The sequence below is a fragment of the Trichechus manatus genome, unplaced genomic scaffold (assembly GCF_000243295.1).
Source record: "Trichechus manatus latirostris isolate Lorelei unplaced genomic scaffold, TriManLat1.0 scaffold00052, whole genome shotgun sequence".
Taxonomy (NCBI): Eukaryota; Metazoa; Chordata; class Mammalia; order Sirenia; family Trichechidae; genus Trichechus; species Trichechus manatus.
Window position 1 is genome coordinate 9,869,615 of NW_004443988.1, and position 21,886 is coordinate 9,891,500.

The following is a 21,886-nucleotide window of genomic DNA, read 5'->3' on the forward strand; positions in this document are numbered from 1 at the left end:
GCCCTGAATTTGGACTTCTAGCCTACTTTACTGTAAGGAAATAAACTTCTCTTTGTTAAAGCCATCCACTTGTGGTATTTCTGTTGTAGCAGCACTAGATGACTAAGACACTCATGTAAATGGGTAGTTAGCATTTCCAGTGCTCTTCGTTCCTTTGTGTAGATCCAGATTTCCATCTGGGATTATTTTCATTCTGCCTGGACATTTCTTTGCAGTGCGGGTCCATCATGATGAGTTCTTTCAGCTTTTATATGTCTGAAACATCTTTATTGTGCCTTCTTGTCTGAAAAATTTTTGCTGGATATAGAATTCTAGGTTGATAGTTTTTTTCTTTTTAGTACTTTAAAGATGTTGCTCCACTGGCTTTTCACTTTTCTTCTTTCTAATAGGAAATCTCCTCTCCCTTATCTTTGTTTTTCTGTATGTAGTATGGCTTTTTTCTCTGGTTGCTTTTAAGATTTTCTCTTTATCATTGCTTTGAACAGCTTTATTATAATATACTGTGCTGTAATTTTATGTTCATTGTGCTTGGGATTTGTTGAGATTCTTGGATCTATGGGTTTTAGTTTTCATCAAGTTTGGAAAATATTATTTCGTCAAATATTTTTTCTGCCCCCATCCTCCAATTACATGTATATTTGACCACTTGAAATTATTCCACAGTTCACTGATGCTCTTTTTATTTTTTTTAAAATTGTTTGTTCTCTTTGTGTTTCATTTTGGATAGTTTTGATGGCTATGTCTTCAAATTCATTAAACTTTTTTTTTTTACAATGTCTAATCAGCTGATAATCTTACCCAGTGTATTTTTCATCTCAGATGTAGTTTTCATCTCTAAAGAGGTTTGATTTGAGTCTTTTTTATATCTTCTGTATCTCTCCTTAACCTTTTCTACGTTTGAAATATATATATAGTACATATCATTCTGCAACTTATTTTATTCATCTGTGTGTTTTTTGTGATGTCTCCTTATCAATACATGAGTTAGATATCTAATTCATTTATTTAATTCTAAATAAGCATAGCCTCTATCCCATGACTATGCCACATTCTACCTGTCTTCTGTGGATAGACATTTCTGTTTATAATTGTGTTGCTATTATAATCAATGCCAGCATAAATATTCTTGTACATGTCTCCTTGTGGACATGTGCAGAATAGTATGATTCGGTGTATATTTAGAAATTTCTCCACTAGAAAATCCCAATGCCTAGGAACATGATTGCTCTATAACTATTTAGTGAATGAATTAAACAGCAGGAACAACAACACATCCAGTTAACTGCTATTCATAAGAAACACACCCAAATCTATGTTCAAGAAACTATGCAAGGTGCTTTTTCAAGTTGGAGCCTGTTTTATTCAGTTTTTCTTTTCTGAATGTAAAGGACCATTTTGCTGTGTAAGATTTGGATAGTATCTCAATCTAGCTTTAGTCTTTCTGATTTCTCTTCTGACGGATTACTGCCGTATTTTTCACATGTCCTTGGTTTTGTGCCTTTCATTTCATCATTTAGTTATCCTGATTCTAGAAGTGAGAACTGTGTATACATATATAACAATCCCTGGGTGGTGCAGGCAGGTAACACACTTGACTGCTAACTGAAATGTTGGTGTTTGAGTCCACCCAGAGGCACCTTGGAAAAAAGGCCTGGTGACATACTTCTGAAAAATCAGCCATTGAAACCTTACGGAGCTCGATTCTACTCTGACACACATGGGTTTACCATGAGTTGGAGTCAACTTGATGGCAAATGGTTTTGTGGTTTTATACATAATATAATTTTGAATAATATGTAAAAATGCAAAGAAGTAAATAAAAAAAACATGAACCCCACCACTCATGTATTCTGAGGTCGATAATGACTTCTCTTGGGGAGGCAGCATGATAGAGGAAAGAAGATAGACTTTAGAGACAAACTTGGTTTTCTGTCCCATATTTGCCATTTACTAGCTGTGTGACTTTGGGCAGATTATTTAGTCTAAAGTTTGGTTTCCTCGTCTGCCAAATGAGACTAATAATACCTGCAAAGTAAGGTGTTTGTGAGGATTTGTAAGTACCTGGTAAATTGTAAATGCTTGGCCATTGTAAGCTCGCCAATGCTTTACTTCCTTAGATGCTTCTGATTTGTAAAATTCCCTACGTTTTATTTTAGATTGTTCAGTACATAGAATCTGATTTTCTTATAAGGTTTTATTTCCTTCATGAGTCATTCTCTTTTATTCTTAATCCACAGGGAATATCTGACTTTTATCTGAATCTTAGGAAGTTTTAAGAAATATTTGGATCATGTGTTCCATTTTGTCTGGTATTCTGTGGTTTTACTAATACGGATTCCAGAATAACCCAGTTACTTTGTCCCAATATTTCTTTCCTTCTGCACTGTCAGATATTACTTCCTTATTGGTTGGAATAGCAGGTCTCCTCATGCTTCTTCAGTGGGGAAGAAGTAATACTGTATATGTTTATTACAGAAAATTGGGAAACTACAGAAAAGTTAAAAAAAAAAAAAAGTTATAAAACCTGTTGCTGTTGAGTCGATTCTGACTTATAGAGGCCATATAGAACAGAATAGAATTGCCCCATAGGGCTTCCAAGGACCCGCTGGTGGATTCGAATTGCCGACCTTTTGGTTGGCAGCCGAACTCTAAACTACTACGCCACCAGGGCTTTAAAAGTAAAAAGAACATTTAAAATTCTGTAGAGTTTTAGTATACTATAATGATTGTGAGGATGGCACAGGACCGGGCAGCGTTTCGTTCTGTTGTACATAAGGTTGCTATGAGTTGGAACCAACTCGATGGCACCCAATAACAACAACAACAGCAACAGTATGCTGTTAATACACTAGAATAATGTTTCTTCTTTTTATGTTAATGTTTAATAATACATGTGGATCTGTTGTTCATGATATATCTATGTTTTGAGAGGCAAAAGTATCAATAAAATTTGACAAATTTTCTGTGTCCTAAAAATAGTACTTGGGAAGTTCAGGGTTTGAGATCTCTGCACTCACTCACATTTTGTTTCATCTAAAATAAAGTGTGGTATGACAGGAAAATCTCATTCTCATACTTTTTGGCCATATTGACTTTGGTCTTGAGAATTGCTTAAGGTAAACTTGCTTTTTCTAACATCTAAAAATATTTTTTATCATGTGAATCTTCATCTTACTGTTTATTATTTTCAATATATTTATTTGAAGCTTTTTAATAAATTATACCTTTTTCTTTCAGAGTTTTCTTTCTTTGATCCTAGCGATGCATCGTGCCAGGAAATTCTCTTTGATCCCAAAACTTCAGTGTCAGAATTATTTGCCATTTTAAGACAGTGGGTTCCTCAGGTCCAGCAGAACATTGACATTATTGGAAATGAGGTAAGGGACTCTTAAATCTGAAGATTTGCATGATTAGGATTGTTAATGGTATAGAATTGTTTTTCCCTGTCTTAATGGACAGATGGTGATTGAAGGAGAGACACTTCTAAGATTCCGATGTTTGTTCTTTGTATTTCCAGGTTTTCATGAGTAGTGAGGTGGTACTGCCCACTCTTCCCATCATTCCTTCGTACACCTTACTTTCTTAACACCTTTGAGTTTTGATGTTATAGACTCTTGGTGGAAGGAGGAGAGGCGTTTTTCTTATTTCTTTCTATAGAAATTAATTTTGCAGAAATTTTTGATGCATTTCATTAAGGGATTTGATTAACATCCTGTTTTAGCTGCACATTTGGGTAGTTTGGCAATGATGTAGGCTTAAATATAATTTTTTTAAAAAAATTCGATTTTTCGAGGGGGAATGAAAAAAATGAGTGGATTCTTTCACCAGCATGTTTTGTAAGAAGAGATAGCTTATACTTTTTTCAAATACCATTTACAAAACATGACATGGGGCACTGTCCGACCTCCTTGTCCAGCCTCACTTGGGGAAGAGAGAATCACCATCAGCATCAGCCCAAGGCAGATTCCTATGAGGTAGAGGTCAGACATACCTCTTCTCTCCAACCTTTTTACCACTTCTGACACCGGCCATCCCTCCCACGGCGCTCTACTTCTCTGCTGGATGCGATAATTCGTTGTAATTACCACACAGAACTCACAGACCACACTCTGTGATTATTAGGTTCATTAGGGAAGTAACAGGTTACAATTCAGGATCAGGAACGACTCAGGATACAGTTCTTCAATCACTACAGCCTCTTCTCAGCCATGTCCACGGGCAGGCCTCTCTCTGACCCTTGGCCTTTTGGCCTCTCAGCCCCTCAGCCTCCAGAGCTCCTCAGCCCAGCCTCTGCCCTGCTCGGACAAGTGAAACAAAGCTCTTTAGCTCTGCCACTAGGTACGCAGAGGCACCCCACTCTGCCAGTAAGCATTGGCCTGAAGGCACTCAGCTCTCTTGCTCTGTGGGTTGGCATGCCAACTGTAGCCACCTTGCCCCATGGGCAAGGAAGCCCACTGTGCTGTCTCATGCCCATCTCCTGGTTTTGCAGCCACCATTTTTCTGCTGCTGATTCTCACTGTCTTGTGCTGTCTCCAGTGTTACAGCTCTCTCTCTGTCTCTGTGTCCCCTGGGTCTGGGAGGTTCCCCATGTAGGGACCCCAGGTCCCAAGGAATCACTCTGCTCCCATCTCTTCTTGGTGGTAGTGATGTCCTGTCTTTCTGCCTCTGGAATGGCTCATTGTAAGCCAAGTGGGATGGCAAAACTGACCAATCCTCTGGTTAGGGTTCCATACAACTTATTTGCATGATCCCACTTCCATAAGGGTGCCATGTACTTTATTTGCATTATTAGCAAGCTGTCCAGTCCCCTTGGTGGGCCATTTACATAGTCCTTCCCAATCATTATGTGGGGAGTTACAAGACCAGGCATGGCTAAAAGGGTCATATTAAGTAATTCACCGCACTGCACCACACCATTACACCCATTAGAAAGAAAAATTTACTTATTCTTTAAGAGAGTTAAGGGACATATTTGGGTGCCAGATTACCTTGAAGTACTCTTTAAGTGACAGGTTAAATTTTCATTATTGTTGCTGGGTACAGATTTAAAATTTACCCTTAAGAGAAGCCAATTCTATCTATACATTTTACTGAGAACTAATTCAGATATGATGGACTAAGTTTGTTCCTCAGCATTGATTGGAAATCAGTTGATACTTCAGTAGTCACATTGTACTCATGTTTTCCTTGGTTTCCTCAGATTCTTAAGAGAGGTTGCAATGTAAACGACAGAGATGGACTGACAGATATGACCCTTTTACATTATACCTGCAAATCTGGAGCCCATGGTATTGGTAAGTCGTTACTAATTCTGTTGTTAGGTAATATATATTTGTGCTTATATAATCTATATTTATGCCAGTCAGAGGGCTATAATTCCCTTCCCTCAAGCCACTAGGAGAGCATCCAACTGCTGATAATATTGTCTGAATAGATGAGGATTCACTTAAGTCCTTCCAAAAACCTTGTTCCCTTCCCTACCTTCTCTCAGGGGGATCTTTTTTTTTTTTTTTTTTAATTGTTGTGCTTTAAGTGAAAGTTTACAATTCAAGTTAGTCTCTCATACAAAAATTTATACATATATTGTTATGACCCTAGTTGCCCTCCCTATACTGTGACAGCACGCCCTCCCTTCCACCCCAGATTTCCTGTGTCCATTAAACCAGCTCCTGACCCTCTCTGCTTTCTCACTTTGCTTCTGGACAGGAGCTGCCCATTTAGTCTCATGTATCCACTTGAGCTAAGAAGCACACTCTTCACGAGTGTTATTTTATGTCCCGTGGTCCAGTCTAATCTCTGTCTGAAGAACTGGCCTCGGGAATGGATTTAGTTTTGGGCTAACAGAGAGTCCAGGGGCCATTTCTTCCGAGGTCGTTCTAGTCTCAGTCAAACCATTAAGTCTGGTCTTTTTACTAGAATATGAGTCGTGCACCCCAATTTTCTCTGGCTCCATCAGGGACTTTCTGTTGTGTTCTGTGTCAGGGCAGTCATTGGTGGTAGCAGGGCACCATCGAGTTCTTCTGGTCTGAGGCTGATGAAGTCTCTGTTTTATATGGCCCTTTCTGTCTCTTGGGCTAATACTTTCCTTGTGTCTTCGGTGTTCTTCATTCTCCTTTGCTTCAGGTGGGTTGGGACCAATTGATGCATCTTAGATGGCTGCTTGCTAGCTTTTAAGACTCTCAAGGGGATCTTTATACCTTCTTAGCACCTCCAACTTTTCTGGAACAGGCTATATACCTGTTTGCTTAGTAGGTGAGGGCAACTGGTAACACCCTGGAACCTTCCTGAGGGTTGACAGCAAGGGTGTGACAGTCCAAGGTCAGTTTTCCAAGTTTGCCATTCCTTAGCAGGCCCCAGTCTGTAGGCCTGTCGACTCTATTGCTACATATACAACATATGTGCGTATTTTCCAAAATTGGTATCCTCCTCTGCTATACCATTTTATAAACCTGTGTCTCTTATTCAGCTATATGTTGGGAACATCTCTTCCTGTTTCGGCCATCTGATACAGTGCTTCTCAAACTATTGGTGGTGAGGGACCTTTTCCCCTCAGTACATCACAGACTGATGTTTTTGTAAAACTAAAAAAAAAAAAAAAGACATATAAAATGCAAGCCCAAACACTATTCAGAAGAAATAAATTACATTTGAATTAATATAATCAGAAGAAACATTACATAGGGAAAAAAAGAAAATAATTACAAGAAGTATAAACAGAAATTACAGCGTGGGGGCTGGCAATGGTCTGTTAAGTAGCAATAGTCTAGTACATTGTTTGTAATGGCTGCATAGGATTCCATTATATGGGTGTATCAATTTATTTAACCTATTTCTTCTTGTACTTTTAGATTGTTTCAGAATTATATTCATAATCAACAGTGCTGTGACGGGTATCTTTATAGCAAAGTATTTATCCACATCCCTGAGTATGATTATTTTAGAATAAATTTCTGAAAGTAAAATTTTTGAGGAGTAAGTGTATATTCAGTATGCCATCTGCCTTAGTCTTTTAAATGAGGTAGTAAATAGCCATCCATTGGAACTTAAAATTTGTATTGAAGATTAAAAGAAAAATAATTTAGCAAATCTTCTTTAGGTGATGTTGAGACAGCTGTGAAATTTGCAACTCAACTTATGGATCTGGGAGCAGATGCTAGTTTGCGGAGTCGCTGGACAAACATGAATGCTTTGCATTATGCTGCTTATTTTGATGTCCCGGAACTTGTAAAAGTCATTTTGAAGACATCTAAACCAAAAGGCAAGTAGTATAAGGTCACCATTACATGCTGTTATGGATTGAATTATGTCCCCCCAAAATGTGTGTCAACTTGGCTAGGCCTTGATTCCTAATATTGCATGATTATCCACCATTTTGTCATCAGATGTGATTTTCCTATGTGTTGTAAATCCTACCTCTATGATGTTAATGAGGCAGGATTAGAAGCAGTTATATTAATGAGGCAAGACTCAATCTACAAGATTACGTTGTATCTTAAGTCAGTTTCTTTTGAGATACGAAAGAGAGAAGGGAGCAGAGAGACGGGGGACCTCCTACCACTGAGAATGAAGAACCAGGAGGGGAGTGCGTCCTTTGGACCTAGGGTTCCTGTGCTGAGAAGCTCCTAGACCAAGGAAAGATTGATGACAAGGATCTTCCTCCAGAGCCAAGAAAGAGAGAAAGCCTTCCCCCTGGAGCTAGCACCCTGAAATTGAACTTATAGCCTCCTAGACTGTGAGAGAATAAATTTCTGTTTGTTAAAGCCAACCACTCGTGGTATTTCTGTTATAGCAGCACTAGATAACTAAGACAGATGCTATTAATTGAAAACTTTTTTAATGTCATAAAAATTTTAATTCAAGGAGATTTTTATTCCTGCTCCATCTTGTTCCATATGGTCTCCTATCCCATTTTTTTCTAAAATTTTTTAATTGAATAATTAATAGTCTATTACAAAAGACTAAGTACAAAGAGATACAAAGGAAGAGTATTCCTCAAGATAACATGGATTTTATAAATATGAAATTGAATCCATGTGCTATATAATTCTTTTGTGTTGCTTAGGTGGCCAGGGATAGAGGAAAGAAAGCCTTCAGAAGTAGACATTCAGATAATAAATGATATTTATTTTAGATGGCATTCAGTTTTGAAATTCCATGATTCTACTCAACAAAATTTCAGGCCCTCCTCCCCCACTTTGATGGAATATACTGAAATATAACATTGGAATGTCTAAATTATAGTCTTAATATTTTGTCTTTTTCTCTGGTCCTTTCATTGGGTCAGTTTTCTTTTGAGAAAAAAATGAGAGCAAGTGCAATACTTCAAGACGGTATACAATACTGTCTTAGTTGTCTAGTGCTACAATAACAGAAATACCACAAGTGGATGGCTTTAACAAACAGATTTATTCTCTCACAGTCTAGTAGTTCAGAAGTCCGAATTCAGGGCGCCAGCTCCAGGGGGAAGGCTTTCTCTGTCTCTTGGCTCTGGAGGAAGATCCTTATCATCAGTCTTTCCCTGGTCTAGGAGCTTCTCAGCACAGGTACCCTGGTTCTAAAGGACACACACGCTCCTGGCTCTTTTTGCTTTGTGGTATGAAGTCCCCCTCTGCCAAATATGTATTGTAAATCCTAATCTCTATGTCTGTGGTTATAATCTCATTTGGGAATGAGTTGCCTTTGCTATGTTAATGAGACAGGATTAGTGTAGGGTATGTCTTGAGTCAATCTCTTTTGAGATATAAAAGAGATTAAACAAGCAAGCTAGGAAGCAGAGATGGGGGAAGGAAGTTGCCAACTCACATAAAGATCACCCAGGAACAGACGCTTAGAAGAGACAAAGACTTTCCTCCAGAGCCGATAGAGGAGAAAGCCTTCTCCTGGAGCTTGTGCCCTGAATTCAGACTTCTAGACTACTACTAGACTGTGAGAGAATAAATCTCTGTTTGTTAAAGCCATCCACTTGTGGCATTTCTGTTACAGAAGCACTAGATAACTAAGAGTTTGGCACCAGGAGCGGGGTGCTGCTCTAACAGATACCTAAAATGTGGAAGTGGTTTTGGAACTGTGAATGAGTAGAGGCTGTAAGTGCCTAATAGTAAAAGCCTAGGTCACCTTAAACAGAATGTTGGTGGAATTATGGACATCAAAGACAATTCTGATGAGGTCTCAGAAGGAAGTGAGGAGAGCTGTTACACTGGAGATGGTGCAGACAGCGAGAAGCAGTAGCAGAGAAACAGCAGCAGTAGAACCAGGAGTCCAGCTTGAGACAGTGCTGGAGCTGACCCATGGAGCAAGAGAGCTGAGTACCTTTGCACAGGAGGCTTTCTGGCAGAGTGGGGTGCCTCCAGGCACTTATTGGTGGAGCTGAAGAGCTTTGGAACACTTGTACCAGCAGGGCAGACGTGGGCAATGAGGCCTGAGGGGCTGAGAGGCCAAGGAATAAGGAAGCAGAAGCTGAAGAGACAAGAAACACAGGAAGCAGGGCTGCCACAGTAGGGCCACGACCTCTGGGGTCTCAAAGGGTGGAGCCATGGCCTCTGGGGTTTCAAAGAGTCAGATCTTCACCAGTTTGATTCTGGAGTGTGGGGCTGCCATTCAAGTATCAGCAGATGGGGCCATATCCACTGCCCAAAGCTAAGGGAGCAGGGCTGCCATGCCCAAGAGGCAGAGGAACAGGGCCTGCCGGGGCCAAGGGGAAAGGGTTGCCACTCAGATGGACTAGGAGAATGGGGCTGCCCAAATGAGAGGGAGCAGAGTTGCTGCCCTAGTAGGCCTGTAAGGTGGAGCTGAAGCCTAGGGCCGAGGGACCTCCACCCAGAATCCAGAGAATGTGACCAACACCCAGAGTCTGGAGGGCAGGGCCATTGCCTAAATGGTGTCAGAGAACAGAGGATTATTTTCAAGACTTAAGAGCTAATTAAATGTGTTCTGCTGACTTGCTTGGTGCCTGTTAACCCTTTTTTCTCTTATTTCTCCCATTTGTAATGAAAATGTCTAGCTTGTGCCTTTTCCACCGTTGTACTTTGGAAGCAGGTAACTTGTATTCTAGATTTCACGGATGAAGAGGAATTTTTGGATTTTGGCCTTGGAGTTAATTTAAGACTTTCGCTATGATATGATGAGGTGAATGTGTTTTACATGTGGCAAGGACATGAATTTTTAGGGGCCAAAGGATGCAATGGAATGGATTGAATTGTGTCCTCAAAAATGTGTGTCAACTTGGCTAGGCCATGATTCCCAGTATTGTGTGATTGTCCACCATTTTCCATCTGATGTAATTTTCCTATGTGTTGTAAATCCCACCTCTGTGATGCTAATAAGGTAGGATTAGAGGCAGTTATGTTAATGTGGCAGTATTCAATCTACACGATTAGGTTGTATCTTGAGTCAATCTCTTTTGAGATATAAAAGAGGCTAGCAGACCTCATACCACCAAGTAAGAAGTGCCAAGAGCAGAGCGTGTCCTTTGGACCCGGGATCCCTGTGCTTAGAAGCTCCTAGACCAGGGGAAGATTGATGTCAAGGACCTTCCTCCAGACCCGACAGAGAGAGAAAGCCTTCCTTTGGAGCTGGCACCCTGAAATTGGACTTCTAGCCTCCTAGACTACGAGAGAATAAACTTCTATTTGTTAAAGCCATCCACTTGTGGTATTTCTGTTATAGCAGCACCAGCTAACTAAGATAAGTACTTTCCTCATTTGTAGAAGACACGTTTTAGAGATTCAGTAGATAAATTTCCTAGAATGTTTGTTTCTAACTTCTACTTTGAATGATTGCTCATTTTGTCTTTAAACTTTACCTTTTCTTTTTTTTTTGAATGATGTTAGGAAGGAAGCCTCTGTTGCTAGTAATAAGAGAGTTTGTCCTGAACATGTTGGAGGTAGGGCGTGTGAGGTTGTGTGGTTTAGATGAAGGTAAGGCTTTGAGAACCAGAGATGCATTAAACTCTTGTTATAGTAAGCATTCAAAATGCGATTCCCAAATCTGAAGTATTTCTGTGTTTAAGAATAGTGTAATAATGCTATTTTGAAAGTTATTGAAACATTCTTAGAATTGCAAGATTCCTTTATTATGAAGCCCCAGTTAATTTTTTGAATAGAGTATTATAAATCAGTATTATAAGTAGACGTTCTTATGTTTAATTAGTCTTTATCTGATTACTAGTTGGAAAATTCTGCAGCAAACTTTGTCTATAAAGGTCCAGCTAGTAAGTATTTTAGGCTTTGTGGGCTACGTGGTCTCTGTCACAGTGATGTGACGCCACTGTTGTAACACGGAAGTAGCCATAGAGACTATGTAGATGGGCAGGTGTGGATATGTTCCAATAAAACTATTTACAAAAACAGATGGTGGGTTGGATGTGGCCTGTGGGCCATAGTTTGCTGATCTCCGACCTAAACTTAACTACCTGGCTGTAGCTGTCAAGCAGATTACACAAGAGATTTAATGAGTGACTGCATTAAGATAGTTACTTTTTACAAATATGAATTATTGCTGTTATTGCTTTTAAATATGATAGTTGGAAAACCCATGATAATATTACTCCATTTTATAATAAAATTTTATTGTACAATTTAATTTATAGTTAACCAGATTGTAATGTGAAGATGTTGTTCCATTGTGAAATGATGCCTTGGGGGTTGGTTTAAGTCTCATAAATGGTTAAAAAAAAAATCTTTTCGCCCAAAAAACCCTCTCTCCTTTTAAATTATAATAGCTAAATTTAAATTTGTAATGAATACTCTTGTGATGTTGAATTGCAGATGTGGATGCTACTTGCAGTGACTTTAACTTTGGAACAGCTCTGCATATTGCAGCATATAATTTGTGTTCAGGTGCTGTGAAATGCTTATTGGAGCATGGAGCAAATCCCGCATTTAGGGTAAGAGGTTAAATTAAAAGTGAAAAAAATTTAAAAGTATTAAGGCTTATGTTATCTCTCGGTAAAGAGTTGAATCTGGATGTTGTTTTAATAGAACTCTCATATGAGCAAGTCATTTATATTTTTGTGCCACATGTAAATAGTAACAACGATAAACTATCTAAAATAAAGTTAAGGCATAACAGTGAATCTCAGTCCTTTTACATTGATAAGCTCTACAAAAATTACTTCCATTCAGGAAGATAAGATGCTCCCTAAATTGTCATAATCTTTGGGTTTTAATATCTTTCATTTCGGATTTTTTGATGTATTTATGAAAAGTTAGCTGTTAAAGTACACATACATAATATTTTTCTATTAACTGTTAAAGTGCACATATACATAATATTTTTCCATTAAATCATACTTTAAATTCTTTCAGAAAGAAATTGCATTCAGAAAGTTAAAAAATGCACATTTAAGAATGGAGTAAACCTTTCAAAATTAAATGTTTAAAGGAAAAATATTTTTTCACAGTAGTAGTGTCACTAATGTACAAAGTGAACACACAAGATTGAATTTCATAATCTTCAAATCCTTTGGCATTTTATTGACTTTGAGAAGGTAATTCTCACCTTTCTTTCCCTTGTATGAATGACTGTGACTCACTCTGGCAGAGATTCTTCCCTGGACCTGTGCGTTCCCATGAAGGGGTCAGGTGGGCAGAGGAGAGTGTAATGTTCGAAAAAGCTCCCCTGCCTTCTTACTTTCCTGTCCCCCTGCCCCTCTTTCCTGTTTTCCTTCTCTTCCTTTTTTCTTGGCCACTTTTCTTTCTGTTTCACCCCATCAGTTATCCCCAATTTTAATGTCCTTCCCACCAGAATATATGCTCTTTGAGGGCAGGACTTTTGTTGTCTTCACTGTGCTAGCTCTAGCACCTCAGAACTGTGTCTGGTATATAGCAGGTACTCAGTAAATATTTCTTTTTTACTGGTAAGATATATATGATAAAATATTTGCCATTTCAGCCATTTTCACATACATAATTCAGTACAGTAAATATTTTTGAATAAATAAATCATGAATGAATATAACTTAAAAATCCTCCAGAAATAATTTTCTTTGACTGCATAGAGGTCTGTATAAACATGAATTGAATTTTTTTTTTTTTTATTTGTAGAATGACAAGGGACAGATCCCTGCGGATGTTGTTCCAGACCCAGTAGATATGCCATTAGAAATGGCAGATGCAGCTGCAACTGCTAAAGAAATCAAGCAGATGCTGTTAGATGCAGTGCCTCTGTCATGTGCTATCTCAAAGGCGATGCTTCCAAATTATGATCATGTTACTGGCAGGGCACTGCTGACATCACTTGGCCTGAAGTTGGGGGATCGTGTTGTTATTGCAGGACAGAAGGTACAGTAAGTAGCTGCTGTCGCTTAAGCTAGCTCCATGGTCATTATGTCCATGGCCTCTGTGCTAAAGAATACATACAGTATGGCCAGAATTTTGATATTAAAAAAAAAAGAAAAAGAAAAAAGGTACATAGGTAGAAAGGGAGAAAGATATTTAATGGAAAATGTGAAACTTAGATTCAAGTTTACTGTGACGTATGATTTAAAAATTTAAACTATTTGAACTTAATGATGATGTCTTTTTTTTGAATGGGAAAAGAGTTCAGTATAATAGAACGTAGGGCACATTTAGAGGCAGGAGCTGTGAGGTGATCTAGCCTGAAGATGGCCCCTTGCAGCCGCCTCCGCTGGCTCCCAGTGGTGCTTCCCCCCATGACTGCTTCACAGAAACTGAGCAAAGGAGACCCTCACCATTCATGGGGTTTGGCTCCGAGGTCCCACAAGTAGGGAAATCTTAGATATTAGACTGATAATAAAAATTTATGTGGAAAAGATGACGCTTGCTTGCCCCTCGCTGGAAATGCTCCAGGCACCTCTTTTTTCCTAAAGCCTCAGTTTCCTTATGGCGTTCGTTTTCTGCCAGTGTCTTTGTTTATACCTTATATGGGACTCTTTTTTTAACAAAATTAATTTTGGAGTTAATAGGGAACTCATTCTGGAGAATGAAACAATTCCTGCTTGGATATTGAATTTCCTAACATAGGTACTTCTCAATATTTGGGTGGTTTTGTGGGGAGAGTCATATAAGTTTCTCAGAAAACTGCAATTTAGAGATTTGATTTATTGAGAAAATTGCATTAAAAATGAAACAAAACTACTACCAAACTATTCTTTTAACAGTAACATTTATCAGCTTCCAAAAGAATGCATTCATGGATATTCACTGTGGAGCTAAAACATCAAGAAATTATGAACGCATAGCGTTTTTCTTTTTTTAGCGTAGGATTAATACTCAGCTTCTGTAGTATTCCTGTACTGTGTCTGAAAGTGGACTTTGTAAAGAATTATTTTATTGTTTTTACTTTTTATTTTGGAAAATTTTAAGCTATATGAAAGTAGAGGAGTATAATGAATATGCCAGTCAACCTGCCTTAAGACTTATTGACTCATGGCCGATCTTGTTTCATTTCTGTTTTCTGCCAGCCTGTTGCTTGCCTTTTCATTCTCTTAACAGTGTCTTTCAAAGAGCTGACATTTTTTATTTTAATGAAGTGCAATTTTTCAACTTTTTTCTTTTATGGATTGTGCTCTTAGCATTATATATAAGTAATTGTCTGCTGTGTTTTCTCTTAGAAATCTTACAATGTTAAGTTTTACATTTGAGTTAACTTTTATATAGGGTACAAATATGACCCAGTTTTTTTCTTTTTTGCTTACAGTTACCTATTTATTCTACCACCATGTTTTGAAAAGACTATTCTTTTTCTGTTGAATTGTCCTTGTATCTTTGTAGAACATGTATTTCTGACTCTATTCTGTTCTATTTATTTGTATGACTAGTGAAGCCCTCTGGGCCTAGAGGTTTATTTATTATTTTTTAAAAGGTTTTTAACTACAAATTCAATTCAGGTTATCTTTTTTTTGAGTGAGCATTGAAAGTTTGTATCTTTAAAGGAATTGGAACATTTTGTCTCATTTGTCAAATTTATGGACCTAGAGTTGTTCGTAGTATTTCCTGTTACCCTTTTAATGATGGAGGATCCCTCTTTCATTCAGTGTTTGTAATTTATGTCTTCTCTCTATATTTCCTTAGTCAGTCCATTGAAAAATTTATCTATTTTACTGATCTTTCCAAAGAATTAACTTTTGATTTCATTGGTTTTTCTTTATTGTTTATCTGTTCTTAATTACTTTTATCTTATTTCCTTCCTTTTGCTTGCTTTGAGTCTTTGTTTCTAGTTTCTTAAGGTGGAAACTTAGATCTTATAGGCCAAACATTTCATTCTGTAAATTTCCCTCTAAGCACTGCTTTGCTGCATTCCACACATTTTCCTTTATCGTGTTATCGTTTTCATCAAATTCAGTATTTTCTAATTTCCCTTGTGATTTTCTCTTTTACCCATGGGTTATTTAGGAATATGTTGTTTGATTTCTATGTGTCCTTCTGTTAACTGATTTCTAGTTTAATTTCATTATGGTCCAAGAACATATTTTATGTGATTTCTTTTAAATTTGTATTTTGCTGTTTTGAATGGAAAAAACAAAACAAAACAGTTGCCATCGAGTCTAGTCCTACTCATGGTGACCCCATGTGTATCACAGTAGAACTGTGCTCCGTAGGTTTTTTTTTTAATGGCTTATTTTTCAGAAGTGGATCATCAGGCCTTTATTCCAGGGCACCTCTGGTTGAACTCGAACGTCCAACCTTTCAGTTAGCAGACGAGCTTGTTAACCACTTGCACCATCCAGGAACTGGTTTTGGATGAAGTGGTCTATAAATGTCAATTAGGTCCTTACCGATTTTCTGCCTGCTAATTACCGAGAGAGGAGTGTTGAAGTCTCCAACTATAATTGTGGATTTTTCTGTTTTTTCTTTCAGTTGTATCTTTTGTGTCAGGTGTTTTGAAGCTCAGTTGTTAGGTGCATACACATTTAGGATTGTTGTATTTCTTTGGGAATTGACTTATTATTATTATTTAATGTCCCTTTTCATTCTTGGTAATATTCCTTGTTCTGAAGTCTACTTTGAGAGAATAGATAATTTAAAACTTCCATGGTAAAGTAAATTTGCAAGAGTAGGACACTTAGAATTACTAATGATACTCAATAGTTATTCTGATGTATTTTCTTTAGGTTGGAACATTACGATTTTGTGGAAAAACTGAATTTGCAAGTGGGCAGTGGGCTGGCGTTGAATTGGATGAACCAGAAGGAAAAAACAATGGAAGTGTTGGAAAAGTCCAGTACTTTAAATGTGCCCCCAAATATGGTAAGGTAGATATTATTTAAATTAATAAGAAATAATTTAAAACAAATTTTACTCTTTTATCATTTTTAGCTAAAACTTTTATCCTGGTTCCCTGTGTAATAAATGAAGGAGATGTGAATTTAGGGAGGCTTTTTAAAGATAGGAGATGTTACATCCTGTCTATATACACTGATGAGAATAATAGAGAGGAGAAATTGATGTTGCAAGAGAGAGAGGGGATAATTGGAAGAGGAAAGTCCTTAAAAAGTGAAGAGGGGATGGAATCCAGTGCACAGGTGTAGGGGTTATCCTTGTGTTAGGTCAGGCACAGCTTACCCACCCCTATTTAAGGAGAGAAATGGTTGAAGATGAGGTAATTCACTTTTAATTATTTCTAGTTTCTTAGAATATAAAAAGTGAGGCCGTTAGTTGATAATTGGAGTGGGAAGTGTGGTTGGAGGTTTGGTGAGAGAGGGGAAGGTGTGAAATACTCATCTGAGAGAGTGGGGATGTGAATAGTTCAGGGAGACATAGCAGATAGCCAAGCATTGCTAAGGACCCATTTGAGACTGTGATCATAAAGTAAGACCAGTTTGTGTGATTTTCTCCAGTCATATTAAACTTTTTGGGTTTAGGTACCGAGTAGGAAAAGAGTTGGGTTTCACCAAGGCTAGTGTTATTTCTGGAGTGTACAACAGAAGGACAGAGGCAAAGAAGTTGAGGATGTATACAAGGCTGTGATTAGAATGATGGATCATGGAATTTAAGGTAGGTAAGGAGGAAAATCTCTCACATGTCTGTCAGTTTGTCGTACTCTGGGGGCTTATGTGTTGCTGTGATGCTGGAAGCTATGCCACTGGTATTCAAATATCATCAGGGTCACCCATGGCGGGCAGGTTTCAGTGGAGCTTCCAGATTAAGACACACTAGGAAGAAGGACCTGCTGTCTAATTCTGAAAAGAATTAGCCAGTGAAAACCTTATGAATAGCAGCGGAACATGTCTGATATAGTGCTGGAAGATGAGCCCCTCAGGTTGGAAGACACCTGAAAGATGACTGGGGAAGAGCTGCCTCCTCAAAGTAGAGTCGACCTTAATGATGTGGATGGAGTCAAGCTTTCAGGACCTTCATATGCTGATGTGGCACAACTGAAAATGAGAAAAAAAAAAACAGCTGCAAACATCCATTAATAATTGGAATGTGGAATCTACAAAGTGTGAATCTAGGAAAATTGGAAATCGTCAAAAATGAAATGGAACACATAAACATCGATATCCTAGGCATTAGTAAGCTGAAATGGGCCGATATTGGCCATTTTGAATCAGACAATCATGTCGTCTACTATGCTGGCAATGATAACTTGAAGAGGAATGGCGTTGTGTTCATCATCAAAAAGAGTATTTTAAGATCTATCTTAAAGTACAACGCTGTCTGTAACAGGATGATATTGATACTCCTACAAGGAAGACCAGTTAATACAACTATTATTCAAATATATGCACCAACCACTAAGGCCAAAGATGAAGAAATAAAAGATTTTTACCAGCTTCTGCAGTCTGAAATTGATCAAACATGCAATCAGGATGTGTTGATAATTATTGGTGATTGAAATAACGAGAATTGGAAACGAAGAAGGATAGGTAGTTGGAAAATATGGCCTTGGTGATAGAAACTATGCTGGAGATCACATGATAGAGTTTTGCAAGACCAGTAACTTAATTGCAAATACCTTTTTCAACAATGTTTTTAAGTGGCGACTATACACATGGACCTCACCAGAGGGAATACACAGGAATCAAATCAACTGCGTTTGTGGAAAGAGACAGTGGAAAAGCTCAATATCATCAGTCAGAGCAAGGCCAAGGGCTGACTGTGAAATAGACCATCAATTCCTCATATGCAAGTTCAAATTGAAGCTGAAGAAAATTAAAACAAGTCCACGAGAGCTGAAGTACGACCTTGAGTATATCCCACCTGGATTTAGAAACCATCTCAAGAATAGATTTGATGCGTTGAACACTAATGACCGAAGACCAGACAAGTTGTGGAATGACATCAAGGACATCACACATGAAGAAAGCAAGAGGTCATTAAAAAGACAGGAAAGAAAGAAAAGACCAAAATGGATGTCAGAAGAGACTCTCAAACTTGCTCTTGAATGATGAGTAGCTAAAGCAAATGGAAGAAATGATGAAGTAAAAGAGCTGAACAGAATATTTCAAAAGGCAGCTTGAGAAGACAAAGTAAAGTATTATAATGATATGTGCAAAGACCTGGAGTTAGAAAACCAAAAGGGAAGAACATGCACAGCATTTCTCAAGCTAAAGAAAAAAATTCAAGCTTTGAGTTGCAATATTGAAGGATTCTACGGGGAAAGTATTAAATGATGCCGGAAACATCAAAAGAAGATGGAAGGAATACACAGAGTCACTATACCAAAAAGAATTGGTCCGTGTTCAACCATTTCAGTAGGTAGAATATGATCAGGAACCAGTGGTACTGAAGGAGGAGGTCCAAGCTGCAGTGAAGGCATTGTCGAAAAACAAGGCTCCAGGAATTGATGGAATACCAATTGAGATGTTTCAACAAATGGATGCAGCACTGGAAGTGCTTACTCATCTATGCCAAGAAATTTGGAAGACAGCTACCTGGCCAGCCGACTGAAAGAGATCCATATTTATGCCTATTCCCAAGAAAGATGATCCAACTGTATGTGGAAATTATCGAACAATATCATTAACATCACACACAAGTAAAATTTTGCTAAAGATCATTCAAAAGCGGCTGCAGCAGTACATCGACGGGGAACTGCCAGAAATTCAGGCCAGGTTCAGAAGAGGACATGGAACGAGGGATATCATTGCCAATGTCAGATAGATCCTGGCTGAAAGCAGAGACTACCATAAAGATGTTTACCTGTGTTTTATTGACTATGCAAAAGCATTTGACTGTGTAGATCTTAAAAAATTTTGGATAACATTGAGAAGAATGGGAATTCCAGAACACTTAATTGTACTCATGAGGAGCCTGTACGTAGATCAAAGGGCTGTCATTCAAACAGAACAAGGGGCTACCTCATGGTTTAAAATCAGGAAAGTTGTGCATCAGGGTTGTATCCTTTCACCTTACTTTTTCAGTCTGTATGCTGAGCAAGTAATCTGAGAAGCTGGACTATATGAAGAAGAATGGGGCATCAAGATTGGACAAAGACTCATTAAAAACCTGTGTTGCATGGATGACACGACCTTGCTTGCTGAAAGTGAGGGGATTTGAAGCACTTACTGATGAAGATCAAAGACTACAGCCTTCAGTATGGATTGCATTTCAACATAAAGAAAACAAAAATCCTCACAACTGGACCACTAAGCAGAATCATGATAAATGGAGACAAGATTGAAGTTGTCAAGGATTTTGTTTTACTTGGATCCACAGTCAACACCCACGGAAGCAGCAACCAAGAAATCAAATGACACAGTGCATTGGGCAAATCTGCTGCAAAAGACCTCTTTAAAGTGGTAAAAAGCAAAGATGTCACCTTGAAGACTAAGGTGCGCCTGACCCAAGCCGTGGTGTTTTCAATCACCCTTATTTGCATGTGAGAGTTGGACAATGAATAAGGAAGACCAAAGAATTGATACCTTTGAATTATGGTGTTGGTGAAGAATATTGAATATACCATGGACTGCCAGAAGAATGAACAAATCTGTTCTGGAAGAAGTACAGCCAGAATGCTTCTTAGAAGCGAGGATGGCAAAACTTCATCTCACATACTTTGGACATGTTATCAGGAGGGACCAGTCCGTGGAGAAGGACATCAGGCTTTGTAAAGTAGAGGGTCAGTGAAAAGAGGAAGACCCTCAATGAGATGGATTGACACAGTGGCTGCAACAATGAGCTCAAGCGTAACAACAGTTGTGAGGACGGTGCAGGACTGGACAGTGCTTCATTCTGTTGAGGGTAGGGTTGCTATGAGTCGGAACTGACTCTAAGGCATCTAACAAAAATGACAATAACGAGGAATATGAGGACATAAAGGGGATGATGGACAGGGGAAAAGTGATAGGATCAGTGGTTCCTGATGAGTTGAAAAGTTGAGAAGGGGGTTCCAGAGTAAGTGATCTAAAATGATAGGAAATGGTAGATGCTTTAAATACATATTTTAGAGGTGGAGAAACTATTGGTAATAGTAAATCTAGGCTAAGTATGATCCTGGCTGGCTGAATTAGGGTAGAGGGAAAGATCATCAGACATCAAGTGATCAAGGAACTGATAGGCTAGGGTGTTAGATGTATCATCTGTGTGGATGTTGAAGTCACCATGAGGGAAGACAGGACTAGTGGAGGAAGAAAGGGCAGAGAGTCAGCCAGGTGCTGAAATTTTCACTGAGTGAGTGAGTGACCAAGACTTTGCCTGGTGGCTTCCAAAAGGAAAGATTCAGGTAGGATAGTCAGTCTGATGGCATGTTCTTCAAAGCAGCTGGTTTTAATTTTTTTTATACATAAATTTTTTTTTTTACTGTACTTTTTTTTTTTATATTTTATTGTACTTCAGGTGAAGGCTTACAGAACAAACAGTTTCTCATGAAACAGTAGTACACATGTTGTTTTATGACATTGGTTAACAACCCCACAACATATCAACCCTCTAACTTCTCAACCCTTTTTTTTTTACTGTACTTTAGATGAAAGTTTACAGAACAAATAGTTTCTCATTAAACAGTCAGTACACATATTGTTTTATGACATTGGTTAACAACACCGTGACATGTCAACACTCTCACTTCTCGACCTTGGAGGACTTTTTTTTTTTTGGTGAAAATATACATAGCCGAAGTTATACTATTTCAAAAGTTTCTACATATACAATTCAGTGACATCAACTACATTCTTCCAGTTGTGCTGCTATTCTCACTATCCTTTCCCAAATTATTCCATCACCATTATCTTCAACTCACTGCCCCCTAGGCTTCCCATCAAACCTTTTGAGTTGCTGTTGTCAGTTTGATCTCACATAGATAATTATTTTTTTTTGGACCTTAGATGAATGTTTACAGAACAAATAGTTTCTCATTAAACAGTTGGTACACATATTGCCCTATGACAATGGTTAACAACCCCACAACATGTCAACACTGTCCCTTCTCAACCTTGGGTTCCCTATGACCAGCTTTTGTGTCGCCTCTTACCTTCTAGTCCTTGTCCCTGTGCCTCATTAGTCCCGGTTTGTTTTATGGGGCTATCCAATCCCCAGCTGAACAGTGAACCTCAGGAGTGACTTCACCACTGAGCTAAAAAGGTGTCTGGGGGCCATACTCTCGGGGTTTCTCCAGTCTGTCAGGCCAGTAAATCTGGTCTTTTTTTATGAGTTAGAATTTTTTTCTACATCCTTCTCCAGCCCTGTCCAGGACCCTCTGTTGTGATCCCAGTCAGAGGAGTCAGTGGTGGTAGCCGGGCACCATCTAGCTGTACCGGACTCAGTCTGGTGGAGGCTGTGGTAGCTGTGGTCCATTAGTCCTCTGGACTAATCTTTTCCTTGTTTCCTGTTCTCTTCACTCTCCCTTGCTCCAGAAGGGGTGAGACCAGTGGAGTATCTTAGATGGGTGTTCACAGGCTTTTAAGACCCCAGATATTACTCACCAAGGTGGAATGTAGAACATTGTCTTTATAAACTGTGTTATGCCAATTGAGCTAGATGTTCCC

General features: G+C 38.5%; 1 protein-coding gene across 2 annotated transcripts in view; it reads left to right on the top strand.

Moving 5' to 3' along the window:
• CLIP4 (CAP-Gly domain containing linker protein family member 4) overlaps positions 1-21,886 on the top strand; it is a 135,709-nt gene that overhangs the window by 9,936 nt on the left and 103,887 nt on the right. For both annotated transcript variants that reach the window (XM_004377647.2, XM_023732454.1), the window contains 6 exons: positions 3,238-3,377; positions 5,201-5,294; positions 7,097-7,258; positions 11,766-11,884; positions 13,044-13,280; positions 16,073-16,208. In XM_004377647.2, coding sequence (XP_004377704.1) covers positions 3,238-3,377; positions 5,201-5,294; positions 7,097-7,258; positions 11,766-11,884; positions 13,044-13,280; positions 16,073-16,208 — 888 coding nt within the window. The remainder of the gene's footprint in view (positions 1-3,237; positions 3,378-5,200; positions 5,295-7,096; positions 7,259-11,765; positions 11,885-13,043; positions 13,281-16,072; positions 16,209-21,886) is intronic.